The 23,654-nt window shown below is 57.0% G+C and overlaps 1 protein-coding gene across 1 annotated transcript in view; it reads right to left on the bottom strand.

Annotated features, from left to right (window-relative positions):
- Positions 1-1,813: 1,813 nt before the first annotated feature.
- Positions 1,814-23,654, bottom strand: part of LOC111155631 (disco interacting protein 2 homolog A) — a 117,320-nt gene continuing 95,479 nt past the window's right edge. The window contains exons 23-38 of the mRNA XM_022515900.1: positions 22,600-22,801; positions 21,536-21,645; positions 21,369-21,449; positions 18,330-18,453; positions 13,937-14,058; positions 13,701-13,812; positions 12,536-12,645; positions 11,924-12,054; positions 11,158-11,326; positions 10,452-10,622; positions 8,234-8,295; positions 7,545-7,602; positions 5,971-6,045; positions 4,626-4,800; positions 4,384-4,507; positions 1,814-3,949 (exon numbers count right to left, since the gene is read on the bottom strand). Coding sequence (XP_022371608.1) covers positions 3,697-3,949; positions 4,384-4,507; positions 4,626-4,800; positions 5,971-6,045; positions 7,545-7,602; positions 8,234-8,295; positions 10,452-10,622; positions 11,158-11,326; positions 11,924-12,054; positions 12,536-12,645; positions 13,701-13,812; positions 13,937-14,058; positions 18,330-18,453; positions 21,369-21,449; positions 21,536-21,645; positions 22,600-22,801 — 2,079 coding nt within the window. The 3' untranslated portion in view covers positions 1,814-3,696. The remainder of the gene's footprint in view (positions 3,950-4,383; positions 4,508-4,625; positions 4,801-5,970; positions 6,046-7,544; positions 7,603-8,233; positions 8,296-10,451; positions 10,623-11,157; positions 11,327-11,923; positions 12,055-12,535; positions 12,646-13,700; positions 13,813-13,936; positions 14,059-18,329; positions 18,454-21,368; positions 21,450-21,535; positions 21,646-22,599; positions 22,802-23,654) is intronic.

Here is a 23,654-nt window from a genome sequence, read left to right as displayed (position 1 = left end):
ACTACCTTTGAATCTAAAGCGTGTGGTGGGCATGCCAGTGGTTTGGGCAGGACCCTAGTCTCTTCCACTGAGCACACCTGCTGCTGCCAGGCTCCTGCAAGGCCCCCGGATGGCTGCACTGTTTTCAACAATGCTGGGGTGGCGGACGTGTGGACAGCTCTAGAGCCTAACTCGACCCAGTGTGGGATTCACTGAGAAAACAGCACCCAAGTTCAGTGTTTGGGATTTATCGTAACCCCAGAAGGGCTCTTTCCCACAGTCTCTCTTCGTGGTTCTCCTGCAAATTTGCTGGCCAGCCTATGGTTCAGCCAGTACCTTCACTGAATCTCTGAATCTCTTTCCAGTGGCCTTTGCCACAACTCCTACTGTTTTTAAAAAGTGCCCTTGTGGGTCCCTGGGTGGCTCAGTCACTGAGCATCTGCCTCCGGCTCAGGTCATGATCCCCGGGTCCTGGGAGACCCGCATCGGTCTCTCTGCTTGGCAGGAAGCCTGCTTCTCCCTCTGCCACTCCCCTTGCTTGGGTTCCCTCTCTCGCTGTGTCTCTCTCTGTCAAATAAATAAATAAAATCTTTTTAAAAAAAAGTGCCCTTATGATCAAACTTCTCCATACTCTGAAGCAAATGCAGTCAGTTCCTTTGGGAAGAACCGAGGAGCTACCTGTCCTATAGCCTGCCTCCCCTAGCAGGCGAGGGTTCTAGGCCCTGGAGTTGGAGCAATGGCCCATTTCTGAGGGACAGACCCACTCTCAGAGCTCGGTGATCAGACGGGGGCAGTCCGACCCTCGGGTCTTCTCAGCTTGCCTCTCCCCGCATGGAGCCAGGAGCTTCTGAGCTGGCCGAGGAGGATCAGGCTCCTGCCTCAGTGGCTTCTCACCCAAAACAAAGGCTCTATTCCACGAGGAGAGATTGTGGTTATGCTGACCGTCCCAGTAGAATCACTTTGAAACAAATCAGCTATATTCATAATCTGAAATTAAGCAAAAGTAACCATACTTCGCATAAAATAACTAGAACATTTAAAAAACAACCTTAATTGGGGCACCTGGGTGGCTCAGTGGGTTAAGCCTCTGCCTTCGGCTTAGGTCATGATCTCAGGGTTCTGGGATCGAGTCCCACATTGGGCTCCCTGCTGGGCGGGGAGCCTGCTTCCTCCTCTCTCTCTGCTCCTTGCCCCCTCGCCCCCCTCCCCCCGGTTCATGCTAGCTCTGTGTCTCCCTCTCAAATAAATAAATAAAAATCTTAAAACCCTAAATTAAAGCAAACAGTATCAAGATGCAAATGACCTACTAGACACGGTATGGACTGTATATGCGGACGTTATAATTCTTAATATAAAATGGCTCCTACAAATTAGCCAAAAAAAACTTGGAGCACAAAGAGTCAGCAGATCTGAACAGAATGAATCAAATGAGAAATCACGACGACACATGAAAACATATTTAACATGACCAGACGTGACACTTACTTGACTATCAGTTTTGGCAAGGACTTCTTTTAATGTCAGCCAAGGGTCCGTGGCCCATACTGGTGGCTGCTGGGAAGAGGCCACCCCACATGGCCTTTCAGACGGGGATGAGCTCTGCCCTGGTCACTCTCCCGGCAGGAACCTCGTCAGAGACCGTGGCTGCCATTGTGGACGGCGGGTACTCGGTGCTGTCCCTGCGTCACCCGACACTGGCGGACAGCAGAACCAAAACAGCCGTGAGTCACGGCACAGCCAGAGGACACAGTGGTTAAAACATGTAGAGGAATATATGTGACAGATTAAAAGTCTGTAATTTATTAAGTACAAAAATGGATATAAAAGCATATGGTCCTAATTTTGTAAAAATTTTAATAAAGAAAAAATTAATCCCTGAAAGGATTTTCATCAAATGCAGATGCTGCTATTACCAGGAGGTAGGGTAAGAGGAGATCTTACTTTCCTTCCTCACACTTTAATGTGCTCTGTAGATCTTATCCTGTAAGCATAAATGCTTTTATATTTAGAAAAAAGAATGCATAATAAAATACATCTTATTTGAAGTTATTTAAAAAACATTTCACACATTTCAAAGAACAGAATTACAAAGTCAATACCTTTTATTAACATAATGATATAAAAAAATTTTAGTGTGATATACAGAATTCCCAGAGAGCAATTTTAAAACATTTTAATGTGCTTCTTGAAATCTTAATTTACAAGACACTTTGTCTTACTACCACTGACCTCTCGATACAAAAATTTTACAGTATTTGTTTGCTATAAAACTACAACATTAAGATCAGGGTTAGGTAGTTTTCCCTGCTGGCATTCTAGTACGAGGAATGTCCACTGGTCCAGTGCTAGAACCCCTGTACGTCACACAGTACGTCACCCAGATTGTGTACATAATTACAACAGGATTGTTAGAATTCCAGCACGTCGTGACACATTCTGCCACAACAACACCACAGGCAAACGGAACTAATATGCACGAGCTACCTGTAGCCAAGCAGGAGAGGTCAGAGTCGGCCCGGCTGGCCAGACCCATCTGGTGCTGAATTTAAGATGGAAGAGAATTAATAACAGCTTTGTTAGGCACTGCTCCAGGCTAATTCCAGAAACACCTGGTTGTTCCTAGGAAACATGCGTAATTCATAAACTTTCCCACCCTCAATCCCCCCAAAACCCCATGACTTCATAACATACTCTTTAATTGCTATATAAAAATAATCTTAGATTTGAGCTTTGCTTCAAGTTCTTATACGCATCTAAAGGGTTTTACATTCTCTTCTTTGATTAGGTTTCTTATAATATTAGATCCGTCCGTTTCTCCAAGTTTGAATAAAATAACTGAATGTGGTTTGGCCAAGTTTTATAGGCACACAACTCACACTGGGAGAGCCCGGGTCCGTGGGAGGGGGCGGGGACACAAGGCTCTGTCCACGGCCCCTTGACCGCGGCAGGGGGCTCACGGACGCCACAGAGGACCTGACGCCTCGGGGGCTGCTCCCAAGGCCTCCGAGTCCGCTGAAGAGGGATAAAAGTAACAATCCAACGCGATCCCACGGACCGCGAGATCTGAGATGGCCCCGGCGGGAAAACAAGGACGTTAACTGGACAGCATGAAGCTACAGACCCAGGACGGAGGCCGAAAACCAAATGCTGGTCCCTCCGCCCGAAAGCAGGCATCTAACCTGACGGCCGCCCGCGCTTCTCGGCTCTCGTGACCACAAGCGCGGACGGTCGGGCACACGCGTGCTCGGCGTTTGCACAACGAGCCAGCGCGGGAAGTGCCCTGTGAATGCAGAGTCGGGGGGCTGGCCAGGACCCCCTCATCCCCCCGGCTCCTCCCTGCGAAACAGAAGTGAAGCGCACGGAACAGGGGCCTCAAGCTCTTCCCGGCATAAGGTCTATACAGGAAGTGGGAATAAATAATTGAATTTTTAAAATCAAGAACTATATTTTTAGCCTAAAAAAAGTGCAAACTCGCGACACAGTAGCGCACTTGCAATCCCTCCCACCCCGAGCCGGGCCTGCCTCCCCCAGGCAGCCCTCCGTTCAAGTACTGACATTCCTGTTCTCCTGAATGTCCTCGGAGAGGAGACGTTTCTTCAGACGGCCCAGGAAGCGGCTTCTAACGTGAGATTTGGGGAGCCTGGAGGTGGGTCTGTCCCAGCAGAGCGGGAAGGGCACAGCGCTCGGGACGCCTGGCCCTTCTTCCAGCGGCCGCGCTCACATGTTGTAGGCCACGTAGATGGGGTCCAGCTGGTCAGCCAGGAAGCCGTCCCGCAGGTGCATGCGCTGCTTCTCGCCCCTCGAGTTGATGGGGATTACGCCGGGGTCCACGAGCACCACCACGCCCACAACCAGGTGGTGCTCCTCCAGAACCACGTTGGTGACCAGCGCCACCAGGTCCAGCGCGTCCTGCTCCAGCCCGTCCAGCTCCACCACCACCACCAGCAGGTTGGTCCAGGTGAACACGGCGCTGTGGGGACAAGACAGGTAGAGTCACAGGGCAGCAGGCACAGCCTCCGGGCCTCACAACACGTGGGAAAAGGGGCCAAACACAGAGGGTGAGCGGACGCTCGCCGACACCACCCCACAGCGTGACGTCGTCACCAAGGGGAGGACTGGGCCAGACGCGCTCTCTAGGAATCTCTACTCTGACTGCAGTCCTGGATGAGAACCCAGGGTTTTATTTGACACTGACCTGACCCAGTTCAAGCTTCCTACCAAGGGAAGACCTCAAGAGTCAAGACCATTGAAATTTAAAAATTCAGAGTAAAAGCAGAACACTTCAGGACAACTGAGAGGCCTCACGATTTGGGAGCCAGATCTGTGGCCTGAGACGGATGGGGATGAGAGGCAGAGAGCCCTCGAGCGGCCCGGGGGGGCTGCTGGTGGCAGCAGGGCACTCACCACTCGGCGATGCTCCTGTGGGCTCGGACCACGGACGTCTCGATGTCGATGGGGTGGTAGCGCATTCCTCTCAGCTCCAGCGTCTCGTCCAGAGACCCAACCACGTACAGCGCATCGTGTCGCTCTGTGAACACGGTCCGCACGCCTCAGAAGGACACCCGGGGGACACCTGCGGGACACTGGGGACCCCGGGCGCCTCCACACATGGGCACCGCCATGGCCATGTTGGGGCCAAGCCTCACCTCCACTGGCATCGGTGAGCTCCGTCCTTCGGAGGAAACCCAGGTAGCCCGTCCTCGCCCAAACGGTCTGGGTGTCTCCAAAACTCAGCCGGGCACTGAAGTGGTCGGCGTGCAGAGCCTCCTCCCCGTAGACCGTGTAGTAGCCGGTGGCGTTATGGGGGCTGCTCACCCAGATCTGTGGGGCCCAGAGGACGACAAGTGGTGGCCCCTCACCGCGCCCGGAGCCGCCATGAGCCCAGAGCACTAAGAAAACGTGAGTGGAGGCGGCAGGAGAGGGAGATGTTTTCTCTTGTGAACGAGTTAAAATTACAGGCACGGAGAGCAAGCAGATGAAGCACTCCTCTCCTTTGTGGCGAGCAAGATGGTATGGACGGTGAGAGAGGGCTGGGGGCATCTGCACGTCCCTCGGGGACAGGTGCCAGGAGCAGGCGTGGCCGCTGAACTCCCCGGCGGACACGACGCATCTACGTGCACCGCCACTCCCATCAGCCACACACAGGCTAGCGGCACTGAGGGCTGCAGGGTCCCCTAGCGCGTCCTTCTAACCATGGCCCATCTAGGACGCAGAGTCCGCTCCCCAGACTGAGCGCCTGGCTCCAGACACCCCACAGACAGGATCTGAGAGAGGGCGCAGGGCAGCCAGTAGGGCCTTCTGCCCTGAGAGGGAGGTTCCCAGCCTGGCACAGACCCTCCATGAGCACCATGGGGCCAAACTGTTGCTCTAACAGGCCGGGGTCCAGCTGGCCAGGAAGGGGGAGGGCCAAGGGGAGGCCCCATGCTGACTACACTCAGCCCTGGGACCAGGACACCTTCTAATCAGGACACTGAGAGACCCCGGAAGGCCCCCATCAGACAAACTGGGTAGCATCTGGTAGAAACCCGGGACCCCAGAAGCGGTACACGGCAGAGCACGGTGGTCCTTGTGCCCACCTGGTGCACACCTACAGAGCCTGGCGCTGGAAGCCTAGACCCTTCCACCATGAGTGAGACGCCTGGGCCCCCAGCCTCCAGGGACAGTCCCACTGGCCCTGAGTCACTCAGGACCCACTCAGATGCACAGCACGCTGTCAGCACAGCGACGCCCGCAAAGCCTGCACCCTGAGGACAGAGGGACCCCCCCCTCCAGCCCGTGTCTGCCCCCAGCCAGCCCCTCCCTCAGGGACTGCTTCTCAAGGGGACCCACAGTGTCTGTGCGGCTCCTCAGGCCTCCCAGTGCCCACAAAACTCGAGGTTTCTTGACTCTGAGCCGAGGATTCCTAAGAATTCCTGACTCTGAGACAGACTGGGGGGAGTGACGGGAGGGAGCAGCTGCTGAGGTCACGGGGGCTCTGGGCTCCCACCTTACCTCTCCCAGGTGTGAGTCTCCAAGGGGCCCTTTGGTTTCAGTGTGAGCAATAATGACTTTCACCCCAGGGAGGATCTAGAAAGAGAATGTGAGTGATCAGGAGGGTTGGAAGCCAACCTAAATCAGACTCTGATTTTTCAGAGAAATAAGAGACTTTTTAATAGATAAAAATCAATTGTGAGGGGTGCCTGGGTGGCTCAGTGGGTTAAAGCCTCTGCCTTCAGCTCAGGTCATGATCCCAGGGTCCTGGGATCAAGCCCCACATCGGGCTCTCTGCTCAGTGGGGAGCCTGCTTCCCTTCCCCCTCTCTGCCTGCCTCTCTGCCTACTTGTGATCTCTGTCAAATAAATAAATAAATAAAATCTTAAAAAAAAATCAATTGTGAATCTTAGTAGAATTATCCCAGTTCCTAAGAATGGACTCTATTTCAGATGTAGAGAGGGGTAAGGAGAGTTTCCATAGCATCTCCCACACCTGGGGTCTTCCACTAAGGCCACACGAGGTCAACAGGCCCTTTCAGGGCCCACGAGTGTGGGGTGCCGTCCACACACCACGGGCCCACTGCCAGGCTCCATCTGCTGGCTCGTGAGCCCCGGCCTGGCCTGGGAGCTACCTGTCCAGTCTGCGCCGGCTAGCTCAGGCAGGCAGGGCCACGGGCTCCGCTCAGACCACCTGCCACCTGTGCTGTCTCGGGTGACATCCCCACATACAAGACAGATGGCCGTGGGGACCTCCCGGCAGGTGGGAGGAAGGGTGGAGGGGTCACAGGAACATGGAGTTGCAGGCTCTGTCGTCCATGGTCATCCTTCCGCCTCTCCCTGCCCCACTCCCTCCGGCCACACTGGCTCCTCCAAGGCCCCACTCCCACCCCAAGACCTTTGCACCAGGGGAGCCTTCTGCCCCTCATGTCCATGGCTGTTCCTCCTCAGGACCCTGACCCTGGTCACCCTCTGCAGGCACACAGGCTTGTCCTGTTACTGCCCCCACAGCCCTGTCCCTAGAAGCCGCCGTGATCCTAACGGTGTGGGACAGGATGGGGTGGCCCTTCCAGGCTGCATGGCCTGCGCCAACCTCCATCTCTTGCCTCTGGGATTGTGCAGGTACAGGATGGGCTGCCCCTCTGTCCTCGGCCTAGCACGGATGCGCAGCAGGAGCCGTGGGAAGTCCTGACATTGGGACCATCTGTTGCTGGCCACGATGCTGGGCACGCAGCCCTGCCTTTGACCCTGACACCTCCCGGCGCCCAGGCCATCCCAACACTGCACTGCACCACCTGATAAAGCCACAAGGGTGCTCTTCCTTCCCTCGAACTTTCTCCGGTTCTGAGGACACCTGTTCTCCAGATTCCCCCGGAGGCATCGGGCCCTGACCCAAGGGGCCCAGCAGGCTCAAGCCCCACAGTGGGAGCTCCTTCTGGCTTCTGCCCTTCTCTCCCTTTCTGATGTCCTCATGTGAGTGGTGAGGAAGAGACGAGCCCTCTGCATCAGCCCAGCTGTGACCCTGGTCAGTCTGTGTCTATTAGGATGTGTTGAATTCTCAGCACCCGCCAGGGGCCAAGTTCCGGCTTCCACTACCTTTCCAGACTCCGTCAATGGCAGACTGTGCGGAGAACCCCGTTCTACCAAACGTACCCTGAAAATTAACAAGGGAAAAGGCCATCAGAAACGGATTATCAGTCTAGAGGCGGTCTGTGGACCATGCCTCGCCCTTAGAATCACGAGCTTGCCGTGACCTTGGAGCAGTGCCCCCCTGCTGACTGGCCGTGACCCAGGGCAAGGATTGCAAGGATTTCCCCGGGGCCTCCCCAGACCCACTAGCCGCACCCCCAGGAAGCTCCACCACTGTTTCCCTCAAGGGGCAGTGTGGCCGGATTGAGGGTCCGGAACAGCACCCAGCTTCACTGCTGGGAGGGACCTAGACCCCCAGGGGCACACCGTGGCCCCCAGCGTACGTTTACTGACACAAACACTAAGTCTGGTCTTAAAATGGCATCGTGGGAAGAACATGCTTGCCGTTGGCTGGTTCAGTTGTTTTCTACCCCTAAGAAGACCCAGGTCAGGCGTCTGGAAATGGCCGTCATCCCTCCACCGGTGGAACCTACAGGTACGGGGTTGCTGCCTCACATGCACCGACACAAGGGGACGAGAAGGCAGCCTAGGCGACCCAGGGGACCTGGCCAGCCAGCCGCTAACCCAGGGTGCTGGGAGGTCAGCTCACGATGCAGCCCACACAAGTTCCCCTGCGGGTGTGGACGGGCCCTTACCGGTCATGACGCAGCGCCCTCATGTCCACGTAGACGGTGGTGGGGTCTGGGCCGGCCGTGCCCTGGAAGGAGAGCAGCAGAGGGACCTCCCTTCATCGGGTTTGCGGGAGGGCGTCTCTACCCACGTGGGCACAGCGCGTGACGGCGCCTCCCAGGCGCCCGGGGAAACCCAGGACGGCAGCAGCTCTACCTGCCACAATGAGCCTGCCCGGGGCACGGACGCCTCCATCCAAACATCTACCTGGCTTGACAACGTCGAGGGAAACGTCTGGAAAACCCTACAGTTTTACTTGTCAGTTCTAACAGCTTTGTGGTAAAAATACCACAGGTTTTGGAGGGCACGGCCACCAAGCCATCGGGTCAGGCCTGCCCTCCCGCCGGCCAATGGGACCCTACCAAGGGCTGAGCAGACGCTCTCTTGGGTATCACATCTAAAATCGGGGCTTTTTGTTTGGGCCAGACGCTCTCTTGGGAAGTCACCCTCCTCTCCTCTCATCGGACCCTTGGCATTGACCCCGCCGAGGCTGTTAGGTTCCATTTACTAGATAAGGAGCATTGAGTTAGACGCTGCACTCAACATCACTCTGGAGCTCCCGGACAGCGTGACCCGTGCCTGCCCTGGTTAGAACAAGGGTCCTCTTTGAGACCAAACACTGCCCTCCCTCCATGGGCAACGCTGGGACTGGCACATTCTTTAGAAAATAGCTTTGCCCTTACATTTGGTTTCCAAGGAGCTTTTGTAGTACGTCCATAACATCTACTGTGAGCCAAGTCAGACAGGAAAGAAACATGCATTTGTCTAGAATTCACAAGAAGGCCACAAGAACTCTTGGGGGAAGCACAGAGGTGCCTTGAGTTTGAGGTCAAGGTCGTACCTGCTCAGCCAGCTTTCCCAGCCTGTTGGGCTGACAGAGGCAAAGAGGCCAGCAGAGGGAGACAGGGAGGAGACAGCCACAGGAAACAAACAGAAAGCAACAGGCCACGTGAGAAACACACGGTAAGAGAAAGCAAAATACGTCACTGCATCTCAAAGCACAAACATGAACAACCCAGGAAGACTCCGGCAACGCTACGTGGCGTCCCTCGTGCCGACAAACAGTACGGATGCCCTCCAGTGCCCAGTCGGGAGGGCAGAGGCTTGTAGGGGCTGCACGGAGAGCAAGGTGCTCACTCGCGGCCCGGGACCTGCGTCCGCAGCCTGACGCTGGGGCACACCTTCCGCAGCAGGAAGGGACGTCCGTCGGCGCCCAGCCTACCTCCTCCGGCCACCGACAAGGGCCTGAGGCTCAGAGAGGCCAGCAGAGGCTTCACGGCGGAGAGACATCAGCAGAAATGCTAGGACCACAGGAGGGTGGTCTCTGCATGTGGAACCGGCCCTGAGCTGGGGACAGGTTGGCCCAGGATGGGTGCGCCGGGCGCCGAGGACCACGGCCGCACAGAGGCTCTGGCTTCGCACCCGGCCCTGCTCTGGCCCCTGGGATGCTCTGGCCCCTGTGTTGCCTCTACCAGGTCGGTGAGAAAGGCATTCAGCAGGCACGCAGAGACGGGAGATGGAGACACTAGGACCAACTCCAGAAAACAGCCAGTCGTCGGAAGGAGCAGTCAACAGCCCTCCAACTGCTCGAGTTTCGAAACTTTGTGTTTCCTCTTAATAAGTAAAATACCTTAATGTTTCACAGATGAACTTGGGGCAATACAAACCACCACATTAATTAATGTTTCCATTTAAAATTTGTAAATGTCAGGGCACCTGGGGGGCTCATGCCTCTGCCTCCGGCTCAGGTCATGATCTCGGGGTCCTGGGATGGAGCCCCACACTGGGCTCCCTGCTCGGCGGGGAGCCTACTTCCCCCTCTGTCTCTCTGCCTACTTGTGATCTCTGTCAAATAAATAAATAAAATCTTTAAAAATAAATAAAATAAAATCGGTAAATGTCACGATAAGTTTATCTTGCTTTGAAAACTCAGCTACATGCTGTGCTCACCTCAGAGACTTCTCCAGGGATGTGAGTGGTCACTGCTCAAGAATGTGCTGTTTTCAATGAACCCCTGATCGCCCAGGAGACGGGAACATCTTTTACGAAAAACCCTCCTGGCTCCCAAGGCCGGACTGACAGACGGAAGTGCATGGCAAAGGCTCAGAGGGCGAGCAGGGACCACAGAGCAGGAGGCAGGACGGCACACGGACGGTGCAGCGGGGGGCCCCCCGCAGGCCTTACCTGGAGGCAGATGGCCACATTGACCCTGCACCCGAACGTGGTGCTCACGGCGCGTGCCGGCAGCCCCAGGTCCTTGAACAGCTTGGAGAAGGACTGTGTCAGCGCGATCCTGGGCCGCTCCTCTGCGACCACCATGCAGGTGCGCACGCAGGACAGGTTCACCCCCTTCGTCTGCGGGAGGGGTGGGTGGGACGGTCCTGAGCCACCTGAGGAAGCCTTGGAGGGACACCCCAGGGGCACCCGGCGTAGGAACAGGAGCAGGGCAATGGGGAGGCAGACCGCACACCCCAGCCTCCTCCTCCCCTGGGTCTCCCTGGCTGGGTCTTGGGTCCCCAGGGTTCTAAGTATGACAGCACTGGATGGGGGCCCTCAGCTCTGCCCCCACTCCGGGCCTGCTGTGCCCCGCCCCAGGCCCCGCGCCCCCCGGTGTGCTAGCAGGGGCCCCACACCTCACCCTGGCACCCCCAGCTCTCACACCCTCCTCTGCCGTGTGGGGTGTGCAGAGGAAGAGGGGAACCACTAGGGGCACAGGGAGGAGCTCGCAGCAGGGAGGGACCGGGATACGGGGCCACGGAGCCAGTGTGGCCCGACTCCATTTCCACAGTTGGCTTGAACGGTCCTGGGGCCTTTGTTGAAGGGGCCCAGAGTCAGGGCTGGAGGCGAGCAGAGCCCGGTTCGGACACGCTGACAGGAAAGCAGCACTCACCCTGAGGACGCCCGTCTGCGCTCCTAGGCCCTTGGTGCACATCTCCATCACCGAGTAGGAGCAGAAGGTGACCCGGGCCTTGTATTGGCTGACCGCGGACAGCCACAGGGACACGTTGCTCTCCAGCTCCGGCGGGGGCACCAGGACGGACTGGTGCCCCGAGTAGACGCTGGGAGGAGCGGGGACAGTGAGGACGGCAGCCGCAGCCCCCGGACGCCCTGTCCGCCCGCACCACATGCGCCTGGAGCGCCCACTTCCTTCCTTCTCCGGGAGCGCTTCTTCTCTAGCCAGAAGCGGCCACAATTTGGCCCTAATGTCAAGTGGGAGATTCACTAGAAAATTCTGCGGGGAGCAGGGGATGACAGAGGCATGTGGTCTCCCTCTAAGCACTTTGGAAGGCTCCAGGGCCACAGGGAGGGACAGAGCCTGCCAGCTGGAAACTCCGGCTTTCTACGTCCCAAGATCTGTCCCTACGTCCTAGTATTTGATAAAACTAAATAGTCTCTTCCCAATCACTAGGAAGGGACAGTGTTCGTATGTACTGAAAACATGTATTTTTACTCTTCTACTCACTTTCAAACTCGGGCTCCAATCCTTTCCATCCCCAAACAAACCCACTCACGTGTACATCTTAGACTCCCTGGGCAGCAAATGAATGTTAAGTTTCCAAAAATGACACAAGCGATCCCAGCCCTGAAGGCAGGCACAGCTGTAGGGGCACCTGCTCACCACCAGCTCTTACCTGCTCTCCGCCGGTGGCACTCACCTGCACAGACACCACAGGGCGAAGCCGAGGCCACAGTAGGGGTCGAGGCAGATGGCGATCTGCCTCGAGGGGTACAGCTCACACTGCAGCTTTATGGAGCGACACAAGGCACTGGTGGCCGCGTGCGTCATCTTAGAGAGTACAATGAAGTTCAGGTCAGTGCGTGAGGGAGAGAGAAGGTGAACAGCAGGGCCTGCAGACCACACAGCCAGAGTCACTGCCTTACAGGACGGCTGGCTCAAGTCCCCATACAAACCAGATAATACGCAGGAAATGGCCCACAAAAGACCTTCTAAGTGAGACTTCAGAATGATAAAAAAAAATTGACTGGAGCGCTTGGATCCTGGTGAGGAGACAGACTCATCAAAGCCACTGCTCCCAAAGCCAGTCACAAATCCTCATTGAGATGTTACCATGAAACATTAAAATATGCACGGCTCTCAGGCAAACCTGACTCTGGCGATTTACTGGTATTTAACACAAACTTCAGGGAATACTACCGCAGCTCCCAGCTGTGGACAGGAGTGAGGGCCTGCCAACGCCTGCACCCAGCACCCTTTCTCCCCACCCGTCAGAGGCGGAAGCAAATAGGACCACGACCACAGGACCCACCTTCACACCTGCTAGTATCCCCGTAGTCGACACACTGAAGTCCAAGTACGCGAGCACATCTGGAGACGGGGGCCTGAAAATGCTCGTCACCTTCTTTTTTGGTATGTCATCTGTTGAAGCAGAGACCCAGCAATGTTAACACTACTTCAGGCTCTCAAAGGGAGAAAGAAAACATGATCCGTTCCTGGGGAGTCCTGGGGCGAGCCGGCGCGGGACAGGAGGGAGGCCTGGAGACAGCACGCCACATGTGTACACGGGGAAGCTCATTTTACGCTTCAGGGAAACGTCACCTGGAGCAGACCCAGCATGACTGCTCTGAGTGCGTGGGGACAGGGACAGCGGGCACTGGGCGTTTACCGGTGGGCGAAGTGAGACCAGGAAAAACTCCGGCCACAGCGAGAGCTGGGGACAGGCTCTCAGGCCTCTCCCTGCTTCGTTGTTCCTGTACGACCACGGGGTGGACTCCAGAGAGGCCAGGGCTGGAACTGACACTGCAGCAGACCAGCGAGGCCACGAGACTCTCCGGAGCCAGTCTGCGCCCGAGCGCACCCGGGCCCCACACCAGCTGTCCTGGGCCAGCTCCCCAGGTCTGGCGGTTTGCCAGTAATGACCGACAACACAGTCCCTGCCCACTTGCCCTAGAGCCCAAGGGCAGGGGCCGGCCAGGTGCGAGGGCGAGGAGGGACGCCGTGGGCTGACACCCCGTGGCTGTGCAGTGCAGCTCACCGACAGAGCCTGCGGGGTGTGCTGGTCTGCGGCGTCTCAGCCCTAGGCTGACCTCATGGCTCGAGGCACAGCGGTCTACGGCTCTGCAGCCCTTCCTGGTTGGCCCACAGGCATGTCCTGGGGCCCAGGAGCCTTCACCGGGGACAGGGACAAGGGATAGAGGTGTGTGCCGCGGGACGGACTGCTGCCCCGCCGCAAGCAGCAGCACGGGGAGGGACAGTCCGCGGGCACACCGGCTTCCGACAAGGACTTCTGCCCCCGCGGGGTGAGGGTCCCACCACGAGGGAGGCCCGGAGGCGAGCCCCCTTCACCATCTACTCCAGCTGCTTTCACACAACTGGTATTGCTGGTGGCAAGGGTACAATCAACACCACAAAGAAAGTTAAGGCGGTGCGTCCCGGGGACCAGCACCCACCCTTACAGCGCCGAGGACCCGCACCTGTGTCCAGAATGGTCGGCCAGGTCCTGACGTCCACGGCAGCCGCCGCATCTTTGGACTTGAGCAGCCGCATGATGGCCTGTGTGGTGAGGACGCAAGTGGACTTGCTGACCTGCGGAGCACAGGGGTTGGAGGCATGAGCGGGACGTCCCGCAGGGCCTGGGAGAGAGGACACGGTCACCGCCCAAGGCCCCGCCCCTGTCAAGCCTGCCGGCCGGTGCACAACACACACATACCTCCACGATCATCTTGACGGTGGGCAGCGTGGTGGCGAGGTTCTGGGGGTGCGGGGGCCGCACCGTGACGGGCACGCAGCCACAGTACAGACAGCCGTAGAAGGCAGCAATGAGGTCCACCCCTGCGGAGACATGCGGTCAGAGGGGGTCAGTGTGGGCAGAACATGACCCGGACGGCCACAGAGACGAGAGGGTCTCAGTCCAGCGCTACCTGGAAAAGCCACTAACCAAACCTCACCGGTACTGAGACAGGGAGACGGACAGACTCCACACAAATCTGCTGTTGCCTCCTTTTTCTGCTTCTGTTCTGCTGAGACCTGCACCCCCACTTTACACATGCAAACGGTGTGTGTCCTCCGTGTAAGGGACGAGAAGTTAATGATTTCTTTAGCACAGGCAACACCTAAGAACGACTGGACCAGGTAAGAATGCATATTCGGGACCCCAGCTCTGGAGACAGCTCTGGGCCGACATCCCCCGGCCCCAGGGAGTATCGCCTAAACTAAGAGGACACGCACACCAAACCACCACCCTCAATAAACCCCACACCCCAGACAAACAAAACTCTCCCTCCCTTCCTGAGTCTCCCAAACACTCGGTCTGCACCTTCCCCAGACCCTATTCTCGCCCCCACCAGCCCACAGCCGACTCCGGCCCGGGCTGGTCCTGCAGGACTCCTCTCGGTGCCCAGACCGGCCTCTCCGTATCTGCACAACTCAGTGCCACGAGGGAGGCACAGAGACTCTCCTGAAAGGCTGCAGAGGCGGAAGAGGGTGTGCCTGTGCCATAGCGGAGGGCACAGAGGGCGAGGGCGGGAGGCCACAGCCCAGGGGAGGCACTAGGCCTGCTGCTGTTCCTGTGCGGCCAAGGGCGGGGCAGGTGCGCAAGGAGGAAGTTCCAAAGTCAGAACCCTTTGCGGGACAGGCTGCCCGGCTCCGAAAAGGAGGGGAACACGGGAAGGGGAGCGGTCCGCCCACCAAGGAGAAGGAATGGAGCAGGAGGTGGCGCGGAGGACGCAGCAGGGTCTGGCCCCTTGGAGAGCGGGACACACGAAGCCTGCACCTGCTCCCTGCACGTCTGTGCCCAGGCCGGGGCATCCCACCTCACTTTCCGCTGCACTCCATAACACAGGACCACCAAAATGTTCCTGCAAGTTTCTAAATGTTTAAAACTTCTCCTATTTAAGACTGAGGGGGAATTATATGGCACTTAAAACCTATACTCACATCTGGACTCGTCCAGCTTGACACGCCCCCCCCCCCACCCTAGAGGCCCCTCCGAGCACACAGGGCCCCCACCTGGCATCCTCGGGCTACAAGACACCAGCCTCAGGCTATTTCCATTCCAGGGTCAAAACAACTATGTCCCACTTAACCTGGCGGGGGGTTTCGCCGGGGTCTCTCAGTGTTAATAACGGACACTGAGGCCAGGGCGGCTGGGCAGTCGCAGCAGGGCCTGAGCACACCCAGCAGGCTGGGGCACGCGTGAGTGTTCCCACGCCCAGCACGGTCGCGGCCCAGGAGCTCCCAAAATCCATGCTGCTCCCTGAAGGCAGCTGTTTCCAGGTGCATAGGTGGGAGGAACGCATCCCTCTGCCGCTTCCAGGCAGCAAGGTTCTTAGTCCCCTGGCTCTAACACCCCTCTGGAAACTGGAAGAAATCCCAGACCCCCACTTCACTCCCAAGAAATACACAACACGCCCTGTAGGGAGTGCAAAGCAAGGGGGGGCCCTGCCCGTGGGGACCCCAGCTCTGCCTCTGGAGAGCACTCTCCACCTGCGGGCAGGTTTTCAGAGGTAAATTCAGATCCCCAGTAGGCACTCCCTTCTGAATGGCGTCAGACATACTCCTGGGCAGAGGAGAGCAGCAGGGCCCTCCCCTCGTCCCCCATGGGATTCTCTATCACCAAGATGGCAAGCCTGTCTCTCCTTCCACTTTCCTGTAGTGAAGCTTTCCCTCAGGGGCGCTCCCGCAGGCCCTCAGCCCCGCCCTGAGCCCAGGGGCACGGCCCCACTGCAGCCCGTGCGGCCAGCTCAGGGCCAGGGCAGCACAGCTCCGCGGCCACTTGCCTTACTCCTGGAACCCAGGGTTAGCTGAAGAGTGGGGACTGCAGTCACAGGACTGCAGTCACAGCCCAGGTGATGTGGGGAACAGAAGTGACAAGGACAGAAGGCTGGCTGAGGACAAAGCAAAAGGCTGACACCTTGAAACCACACCCTGGCCCCGACCAACCGGCATCCCCACTCCTGGGTGGGACATAAGTGACATTCTTTAGGAATCTCCCAATTATCTTAATAGCTTGCTAAAAAGGGCAAAACTAATGGGGCAATGGCCAGGCCTCTGGCATCTGGTATCTTGTAGGTTCTCTTTAGCATATGAAAGTCTGTTGAAATCTCCCTTTTCCTTACTTCCCCCACCCCCATGGTACATAACCTGCCACCCCTCACAACCCCAAGGCAGCAGCTCTTCCTGTCCCTGTGTGTTAATAAACCACCGTTTTGCACCAAAGATGTCTCAAGAATTCTTTCTTGGTCATTGGCTCCGGACCTCACCTATGTTCTAGAAATTCATCAGAAGCAGAAGGAAATGTAGATAAAATCTGGGGTGCCTGAAGGCTCAGTGGGTTAAGCCTCTACCTTCGGCTCAGGTCATGATCTCAGGGTCCTGGGATCGAGTCCTGCATCGGGCTCTCTGCTCAGCGGGGAGCCTGCTTCCCCCTCTCACTCTGCCTGCCTCTCTGCCGACTTGTGATCTCTGTCTGTCAAATAAATAAATAAATAAAATCTTTTTTTTTTAATGTAGGTAAAATTAAATGTCCTTGTAACTGTTGACCTGTACTTGAGGCGGGCAGAGTGTAACATTCCTCTGGGAAACTCCCAGTCTTAATGCGGATGCCACGCTACAGGGAGAAACAACTCTGACTTGACAGGAGCTGGGCCTCCAGGGTCCTGTGAGTCTCCTTCAGCTATCGAAGCCCTTTTGGAAACCAAAGAAGAAGCCTAGAGGCTGGGTTTGTAAGGGCGTCGACTGTCCTCCGACAGCAGACACAGGGCTGCGACGAGGGGAAGGCGGGAAGCACGTGCGCACATGGCGACCGGTCCCCACCTCATTCGGTGGTGACAGCACTTGTGCCGTTGTCCTGGGAGTGCTGCGTGTGAGGCAGGTTTAAGCAGCTGCGTGACTGCGGCATGTCTGAGTTCTGCTCTCTCCCTGCTCTGAAGAAGCACGGTCCCTGGTACGGAAAATGGGAGCTTCCCGCTATGGAACCAGGTAAGGAAAACCAGGGAGCTTTCCCTGGTATGGAAAGCGGTAGGAGGGGCTCATCCTGAATGTGAAGGGGATGTAAGAGTGTGAACTCAGAAGGGGCTGCCCCTCCAAGAGACACGTTGTGCTTATCTGTAATTCCCAGCTCTGCTCGCGGCAAAGCCAACACACAGCGGCCAGCCCGAAGAAACGAGCATCCCTCACGCCCAGGTTTTGTTCTGGGGACGACCGTGGTCGCCATGAACCAGCCGGAAGGGGCTCCTGCTGGCGACCTGAGCTCTGACAAAGAAACTAACTGCCAAGGGCTGAAACCCGACAAATTCATTTCAGTCGTGAGTTCACAACAATGTACGCATTTCCAGACCCACTGACCGGTCGGCTTCGGAGCGTGACAGGAATACACAGGACGGACAGAAGGAAAGAATCAGCACCGTGAATCCCACCACGGGGGTGCCGAATGCTAGATGAAGGGAGTCTCTGTGTGTCATTTCACGGCCAGAAAACGAGAACAAGAATTGACGGAATGAGACCATCACTGTTTTGTGACCCCAAAGGTTCACAAATGAAGTCGGAAGCATCAGCCAGCGGCTACGAACACCACAAGAGGAGACACAAGCTGACATGGTCCCTGACGAAGAAATTCAGCACCGCTTGGAGTCGGCAAAGGCACCAAACCCGAGTATGACTCAGAGCCAGGACCTCACCGCCAACCTGCAGGAAAGCCGGGAGCCGCCTGCGCGTGCGGCTGGGGGCCTCTCGCCTGGGGGCCTCTGCAGAGGCCAACCGGGCCTTCAGCCGATACATTATAACCAGAGGGAGACAGAGAGCCTGAGGATCGAGACTCTAAAACCTATCAACGTTCAAGAAAACTGGCAGACTAACCCAATGTGCAGGGTGCCCACCGGGCAGAAGAGACAACGGAGGCCAGGGGCAGAGGCTGCTCTGGAGAGAGTGGAGGGCATCGTGCTGGGGACACCTGGGGCGCGTGGTCCACATCAGCCCCCTGAGCTGGCAGGCGGTTCCGGGGGGTCTGCCTTGCAGTAACAGCGCGCGCCCACCAGCACAGAGCCGAGGGAGGTCACAGCGCGCGCCCACCAGCGCAGAGCCGAGGGAGGTCTCCGCGCACTTACCTGGCGGGTAGACCAAAGCCACGTGGTCCCCAGTGGTCAGTCTTGCCTTCTCCGTCAGGGCGGCAGCCACTCTCTCTGCCCTTTTGTGCAGCTGGACACAGGTTGCAGTGCTGGTGACGGTCCCCTAGGAGAGTGGTCCCTGTGTCGGCGTGGGGCTGGGGGGCCGGGATCTGCTCCTCGGGCCCCCGTGCACACGCTGCTCCTGCCCTGCACCCGCTAAGCCTGTGGTCGGGGCCCGCGGCCCGTGCTGGGCCTAGACACACCCCTGCTGTCTTTCCTAGTCATCTGTATCACAGGGAGAATCGCCGAAGGCGAGCTGTTTCTCAGCAGGGAAGGGACAAGTCATGCACTGTGTCCTGAGAGCCTGGAGCGGGGGGCACGCTGCTTGTCCAGGATGGTCAGGGGCACAGCCATTAAAGAAAACTCTTGAGGGAGCCCCGTTGGCTCAGCTGGTTAAGTGTCTGACTCTAGATTTCAGCCTGGGTCATGATCTCAGGGTTGTGAGATCGAGCTCCATGTCGGGCTCCACACTGGGCATGACACCTGCTTAAGGTGCTGGCTCTCCCTCTGCCCCTCCCCAAGGCGCGCATGTGCACTCACTCACTCTGTCTAAAAAATTTTGTTAAATTAATTAACTAAACTTAATTATAAAGAATAATGTAATAAATATCTAGGTTCTCCTTCCCTAATAATATTTTGCCACATAATGTCTAAACCTGTTTTCTTTTTTTTTTTTTAAATATTTTATTTATTTATTTGACACAGAGAGATCACAAGTAGGCAGAGCGGCAGACAGAGAGAGAGAGAGAGAGAGAGGAGAAAGCAGGCTCCCCGACAAGCAGAGAGCCCGACGCGGGACTCGATCCCAGGACCCCGAGATTACGACCCGAGCCAAAGGCAGAGGCCTATTAACCCACTGAGCCACCCAGGCGCCCCTAAACCTGTTTTCTAAAACAAATCACCACCCCCCTGCACACCACCCTTCATTCATCCTCCTTCCCCAGAAACAACCATTATCCTGAACAGAAACACACAGCACACAGCACCAGAAGGAGACGCACACCGGTAAGCTACAGGTCAAGCACGGTTAACCCTCACCTCCCCCAAGCCACGGGCCAGCCCTCTCGGGGCTCGTGTGCAGACACATGGCGGCGCGGGGAGCAGGGCCTGGCTCGCTTGCCTCCAATGTCTGCCAAGGACCTCGGGCCTGCAGACCAGTTCCCACCAAAGGCCTCCTTCTCTCGGCTCACGGAGTCGGGCGGACCTCCGAGCTCTCACCCAGGAGTCCTTCTTAAGGAAATTAAAAGTGCAGCTCAGTCTGCACATACTGCCCCAGAACACCCCAGCCTCGACCAGAACCCCTCCCTTCTCCACTCCGAAGGCCAAGGTGCGGTCCACAGAGCCAAGCACAGAAGCCCTCCAGGCTGCGTGCAAGGGAGCTGGGCTTGCTTCTTCCGAGCCCAGCTGAGGGGCAGAAGGTCAGCTCCAGGCAGAGCCTCCCAGTCCCCCTGGACAGCCGTCTACATGGCCACAGGCCTCCTCCTAAGGCAGAGGCCAGCACGTCCTCAGGGACCCAAGGGCATTTCAAAACCAAAGAAGGCTAACCACAAGAAATGTAAAGTTTTACCAGTGACTTAGAAGAAAGTCGGGAATGGATTTGGAAAAGGCCAAGCCCGTCTTCCACAGGCCCCTCCTGAGCTCTTTCTTGGCTTCAGAGACCGTCCACCTCTCCACACATGTCTAGCAAGCACCTCCCCACAGCCCTCAACCCGGGGCCCCTCCTCACTGAGCTGCCACCCCACACTCACCCTCCTGCAGCCCACAGGAGCCACCCAGAACCACAAACCCCATCACGCGCCTACAGAGCAGTCCCACGCCGGCTTCTGGCCACACTCTCTGGGTTCGGGGTAACAGCCAGCAGCAGGCCTTGCGGCTCTGAGCCCCCTGCCCTCGGGGCCATGGCCCCACTGTTCTCTTCTTCGGGTTCCCATCATGAGCTCATGAGCTCATTTTACCTTGGCCACTTGGGAATTCCTGGCTATCTCCATGCTTTAGAACTCAATCAATGATAAAACAGACGTTTTCTGAACACTGTTCTACATCTGCGGGTACACAGTGAACAGAGAACGTAACGTCTCCTATGGACCAGTTTTCCAGCAGAGAAAACGCACTTCAAACATCCCGAGGGCAGGACGCTTTTTCTCTTAACGCCCAAAACCTAAGAGGCATCAGTAAGTGTTTTCTGAATGAAGAAAGAGTGGGCAGTGATGAGCGGAAAGAAGAGCTAGACTAGCGTCTCCTGCGCCCACAGTGACCTGCCCTGTACCGCGTCTGAGCGCAACCGTCCTCCCAGTCTGTGTGCGATGTGTCGGAGACAGGACGTCCACGGTTCTGTAACTTGTCCTGTTTCCACATCCTGTCCGCTGGCCCAGAGTCAGACGCGAGGTTCACAGCACCTCCTTTCTACCCTAAGAACTCCCGGGGCGGAGAGACCACACTAAAAGGCAGTCAAAACCATGGAAGTGAATTTCTGAACCTATACTAGGACCAGGGCAGTGAACAGCTCCTGTCATGTTAAAGCTGTACATGGGGGCGCCTGGGGGGCTCCGTGGGTTAGGCCGCTGCCTTCGGCTCAGGTCATGATCCCAGGGTCCTGGGATCGAGCCCCGCATTGGGCTCTCTGCTCAGCGGAGAGCCTGCTTCCCCCTCTCTCTCTGCCTGCCTCTCTGCCTACTTGTGATCTCTGTCTGTCAAATAAATAAATAAAATCTTAAAAAAAAAAAAAAGCTGCACATGGAAAAGTCTAGATTCCTAATTTTTACAAAAGAAACGTTTTCTTCCAGCTCACCGAGAAGTCTTTATGAGCATACTGTCCCTAACCGGGAATTTTCCGTTAAACACAGCGACGTCACTGCCTGAATGAGGAGACGCGGAGTCCCCCGCCAGGAAGCATGGGTGGGGAGGGTGGCGGGGGGTGGGGGTGGCGGGGGGCGCACTCTGGGCAGGGACGTTGGGGGCAGAGCAGGGAACCGGCCTCACCTTGGCGTTGAGCAGCAGGAACAGGGGGTGGTCAGGAGTGGTGTGCGCTCGCCACTGCAGCACGTCAGGCAGGAACAGGAACTGCGCAGACAGGCCCACTCAGCTGGCAGCCTCGCCAAGGGGCGCCCTCCTCACGCCCTCCTCGCGCCCCGGCCACCGGCCATTACCTTTCTGGCCTGGTCGCTGTCCTCCAGGTGAGCCAGCTCCCTCCCTGAGGCCTGTGCGATCCTCTTACCGGCAACCAGGTTCCCCACGATCATGGAGGCCGGCCCCACCTCTGGAAAACGGGGTTTCTGAGTGAGCAGGTGGTGGCTCGGGGACAGGACCAGCCCGGGACCCTCCTGCCACAATACTTTCTGTCTGAAGGAGGCGTTTCACTCTCCATTAAGGTGCTGAGCTCAGGAAACCAGCTGTAAGGGTCATGGTGAGCAACAAAGAGAATCCCTGCCTCCAACACAGGGAACCCCAGGCTGAAAAAGTCGCCCCCCAGCGTGTCCCTGGGGGTGGGACTGGGCCTCAGCCTCAGCCGCGCGCTCAGCCGCGTTCTCTTCCTGCTTCTTCACACCAAACAGGAAGGTCTATCTTCCCGAGTAAACGTATTTTATTTAATGATGATTTAAGCGTTCAATATTCAGTGAAAAAAAAAATTAGCATTTACTAAAGATTCACAAAACCGAAGAACAAAAATAACTGTCAAACCAGTCTTTAAGATTAGTTTTTCAGTGCGTGAGATCAGGGAAGGGAGAGGAACCATCTGCGGAGGCCCCTGAAATGCCAGCCGTCCTGGGCTGTCAGGGGGCAGGGAGGGGGTGTGCGCAGGCCCCAGGGTGCAGCGTAGAAGGCAGGCCCCCAGCCCCAGCCCCCAACCCCAGCCCCAGCACTGACCCCCCAGCACTGTGCAGTTGCTCTGCCTCCCAAGCTCCACGTCTGCCCTTGGGCCGCACCTCTACGCCCTGGGAGCCACCCCGTCGCCTTCCAAGCCTCAGTCGCCTTCCAAGCCTCAGACGCCTGCATTCAGTCACTGGGATGGGTCCCAGCACAGAGGTGACATGGTCAAGCTTCCTCGCCTGCGGCTTGGTTCCCGGGAGGATGAGATGGGGACTGCCCCCTGCAGGTCTGGCCCTACCCCAGCCCCGGAGAGGCAGGCGCCACGAGCCGGCACACTTAACCACGAGCGCAGCTGCCAGCAGTGCCGAGACCGGACGGACGGCTGCGGTTAGCTAGCACTGACCTGGCTGCTTCTGGCGAGGTTTGGGAAGGTTGGTGACACAGGTGTGAGGGCACATGAGTACGCCGCAGGGGTGCAGCAGCCCCTCCAGGAAGCGCTGCTTGGTTTCAGAAATGTGAATCCCTCCGAGAGGAGCCTTGGGCAGGGTGTTGGCAGGAACCAGTGCCAGACAGTACACGCCCACCTGGTGGATGCTGTCGATGGCCTGGAAGGGAACACCACCAGCTCAGAGGGACGGCGCGTGAGACCCGACACACCACATGGCCACGGGCGAGCCCGGGCTGAGCCGCTCACGGCTACGGGGGCTGGGAGGCTGCACCGGGGAGACACACAGCTCTGAAGGTCATGGAGACACTCTGTTCGACAAGAAAACACGGAAGGATGTGCGTCTGTTTCTGTCATCGGACACACACGCCTCCTGTGTGTCTGTGCACAAACTCGTAAACCCGAAAGCACGTCTTTTCGGAAAGGAAAGTCAGACGAGCCCGTGGAGCTGTGGGGCAGAAACTGGACTTCTCCGAATTTACCCTGTGCTCAGATTTTACTTTGGAGGCATTTATGTATTTTACAACGAAAAAAACTTGAAATTTTAAAAAGCATTTCTGAACAGTTGGAAGTGAAATAAGGAAATGAACTCAGCTGAACTGGAAGTAGGTTGGTGGAAAAGCCCCGGGGAGAGAATCTATTTAAAGTGGCTTTAAATGCGGTAATTTGATTAGTCACCCCTAATGAGACAGGCCCTAGGGGCAAAAAAAAAGTTAAGCTGCCCTCAGAAATCTCACGTTTTAGAGGTAGTGTCGCGACTGCGGTGCGCCGCTTGGCCTAAAGCCGATGAGAGATTCATGAGCTGTTGGTCACAATTTGTCAGTGTGGGAGAAAGGAGGCCGGTGAGTTAAGGGAAAATTCTGTGCTCTCGAACTGGAGCTGGACCCAGCAGCACAAACCCAGGACGCAGGTGCTCCTACAAACAGACATCACTCCCTACTCTGTGCACTGAAGACAGCCCAGAAACTGTGAAGAGGCCGGTGACATCGAGTGCCCAGATGGTGGTCCCCAAT

This window comes from Enhydra lutris, unplaced genomic scaffold (genome assembly GCF_002288905.1).
Source record: "Enhydra lutris kenyoni isolate GAN:26980312 unplaced genomic scaffold, ASM228890v2 scaffoldscaffold43, whole genome shotgun sequence".
NCBI classification, from domain to species: domain Eukaryota; kingdom Metazoa; phylum Chordata; class Mammalia; order Carnivora; family Mustelidae; genus Enhydra; species Enhydra lutris.
Note: the sequence above shows the minus strand (reverse complement) of the source record. Positions and strands in the feature narration are given on the sequence as shown.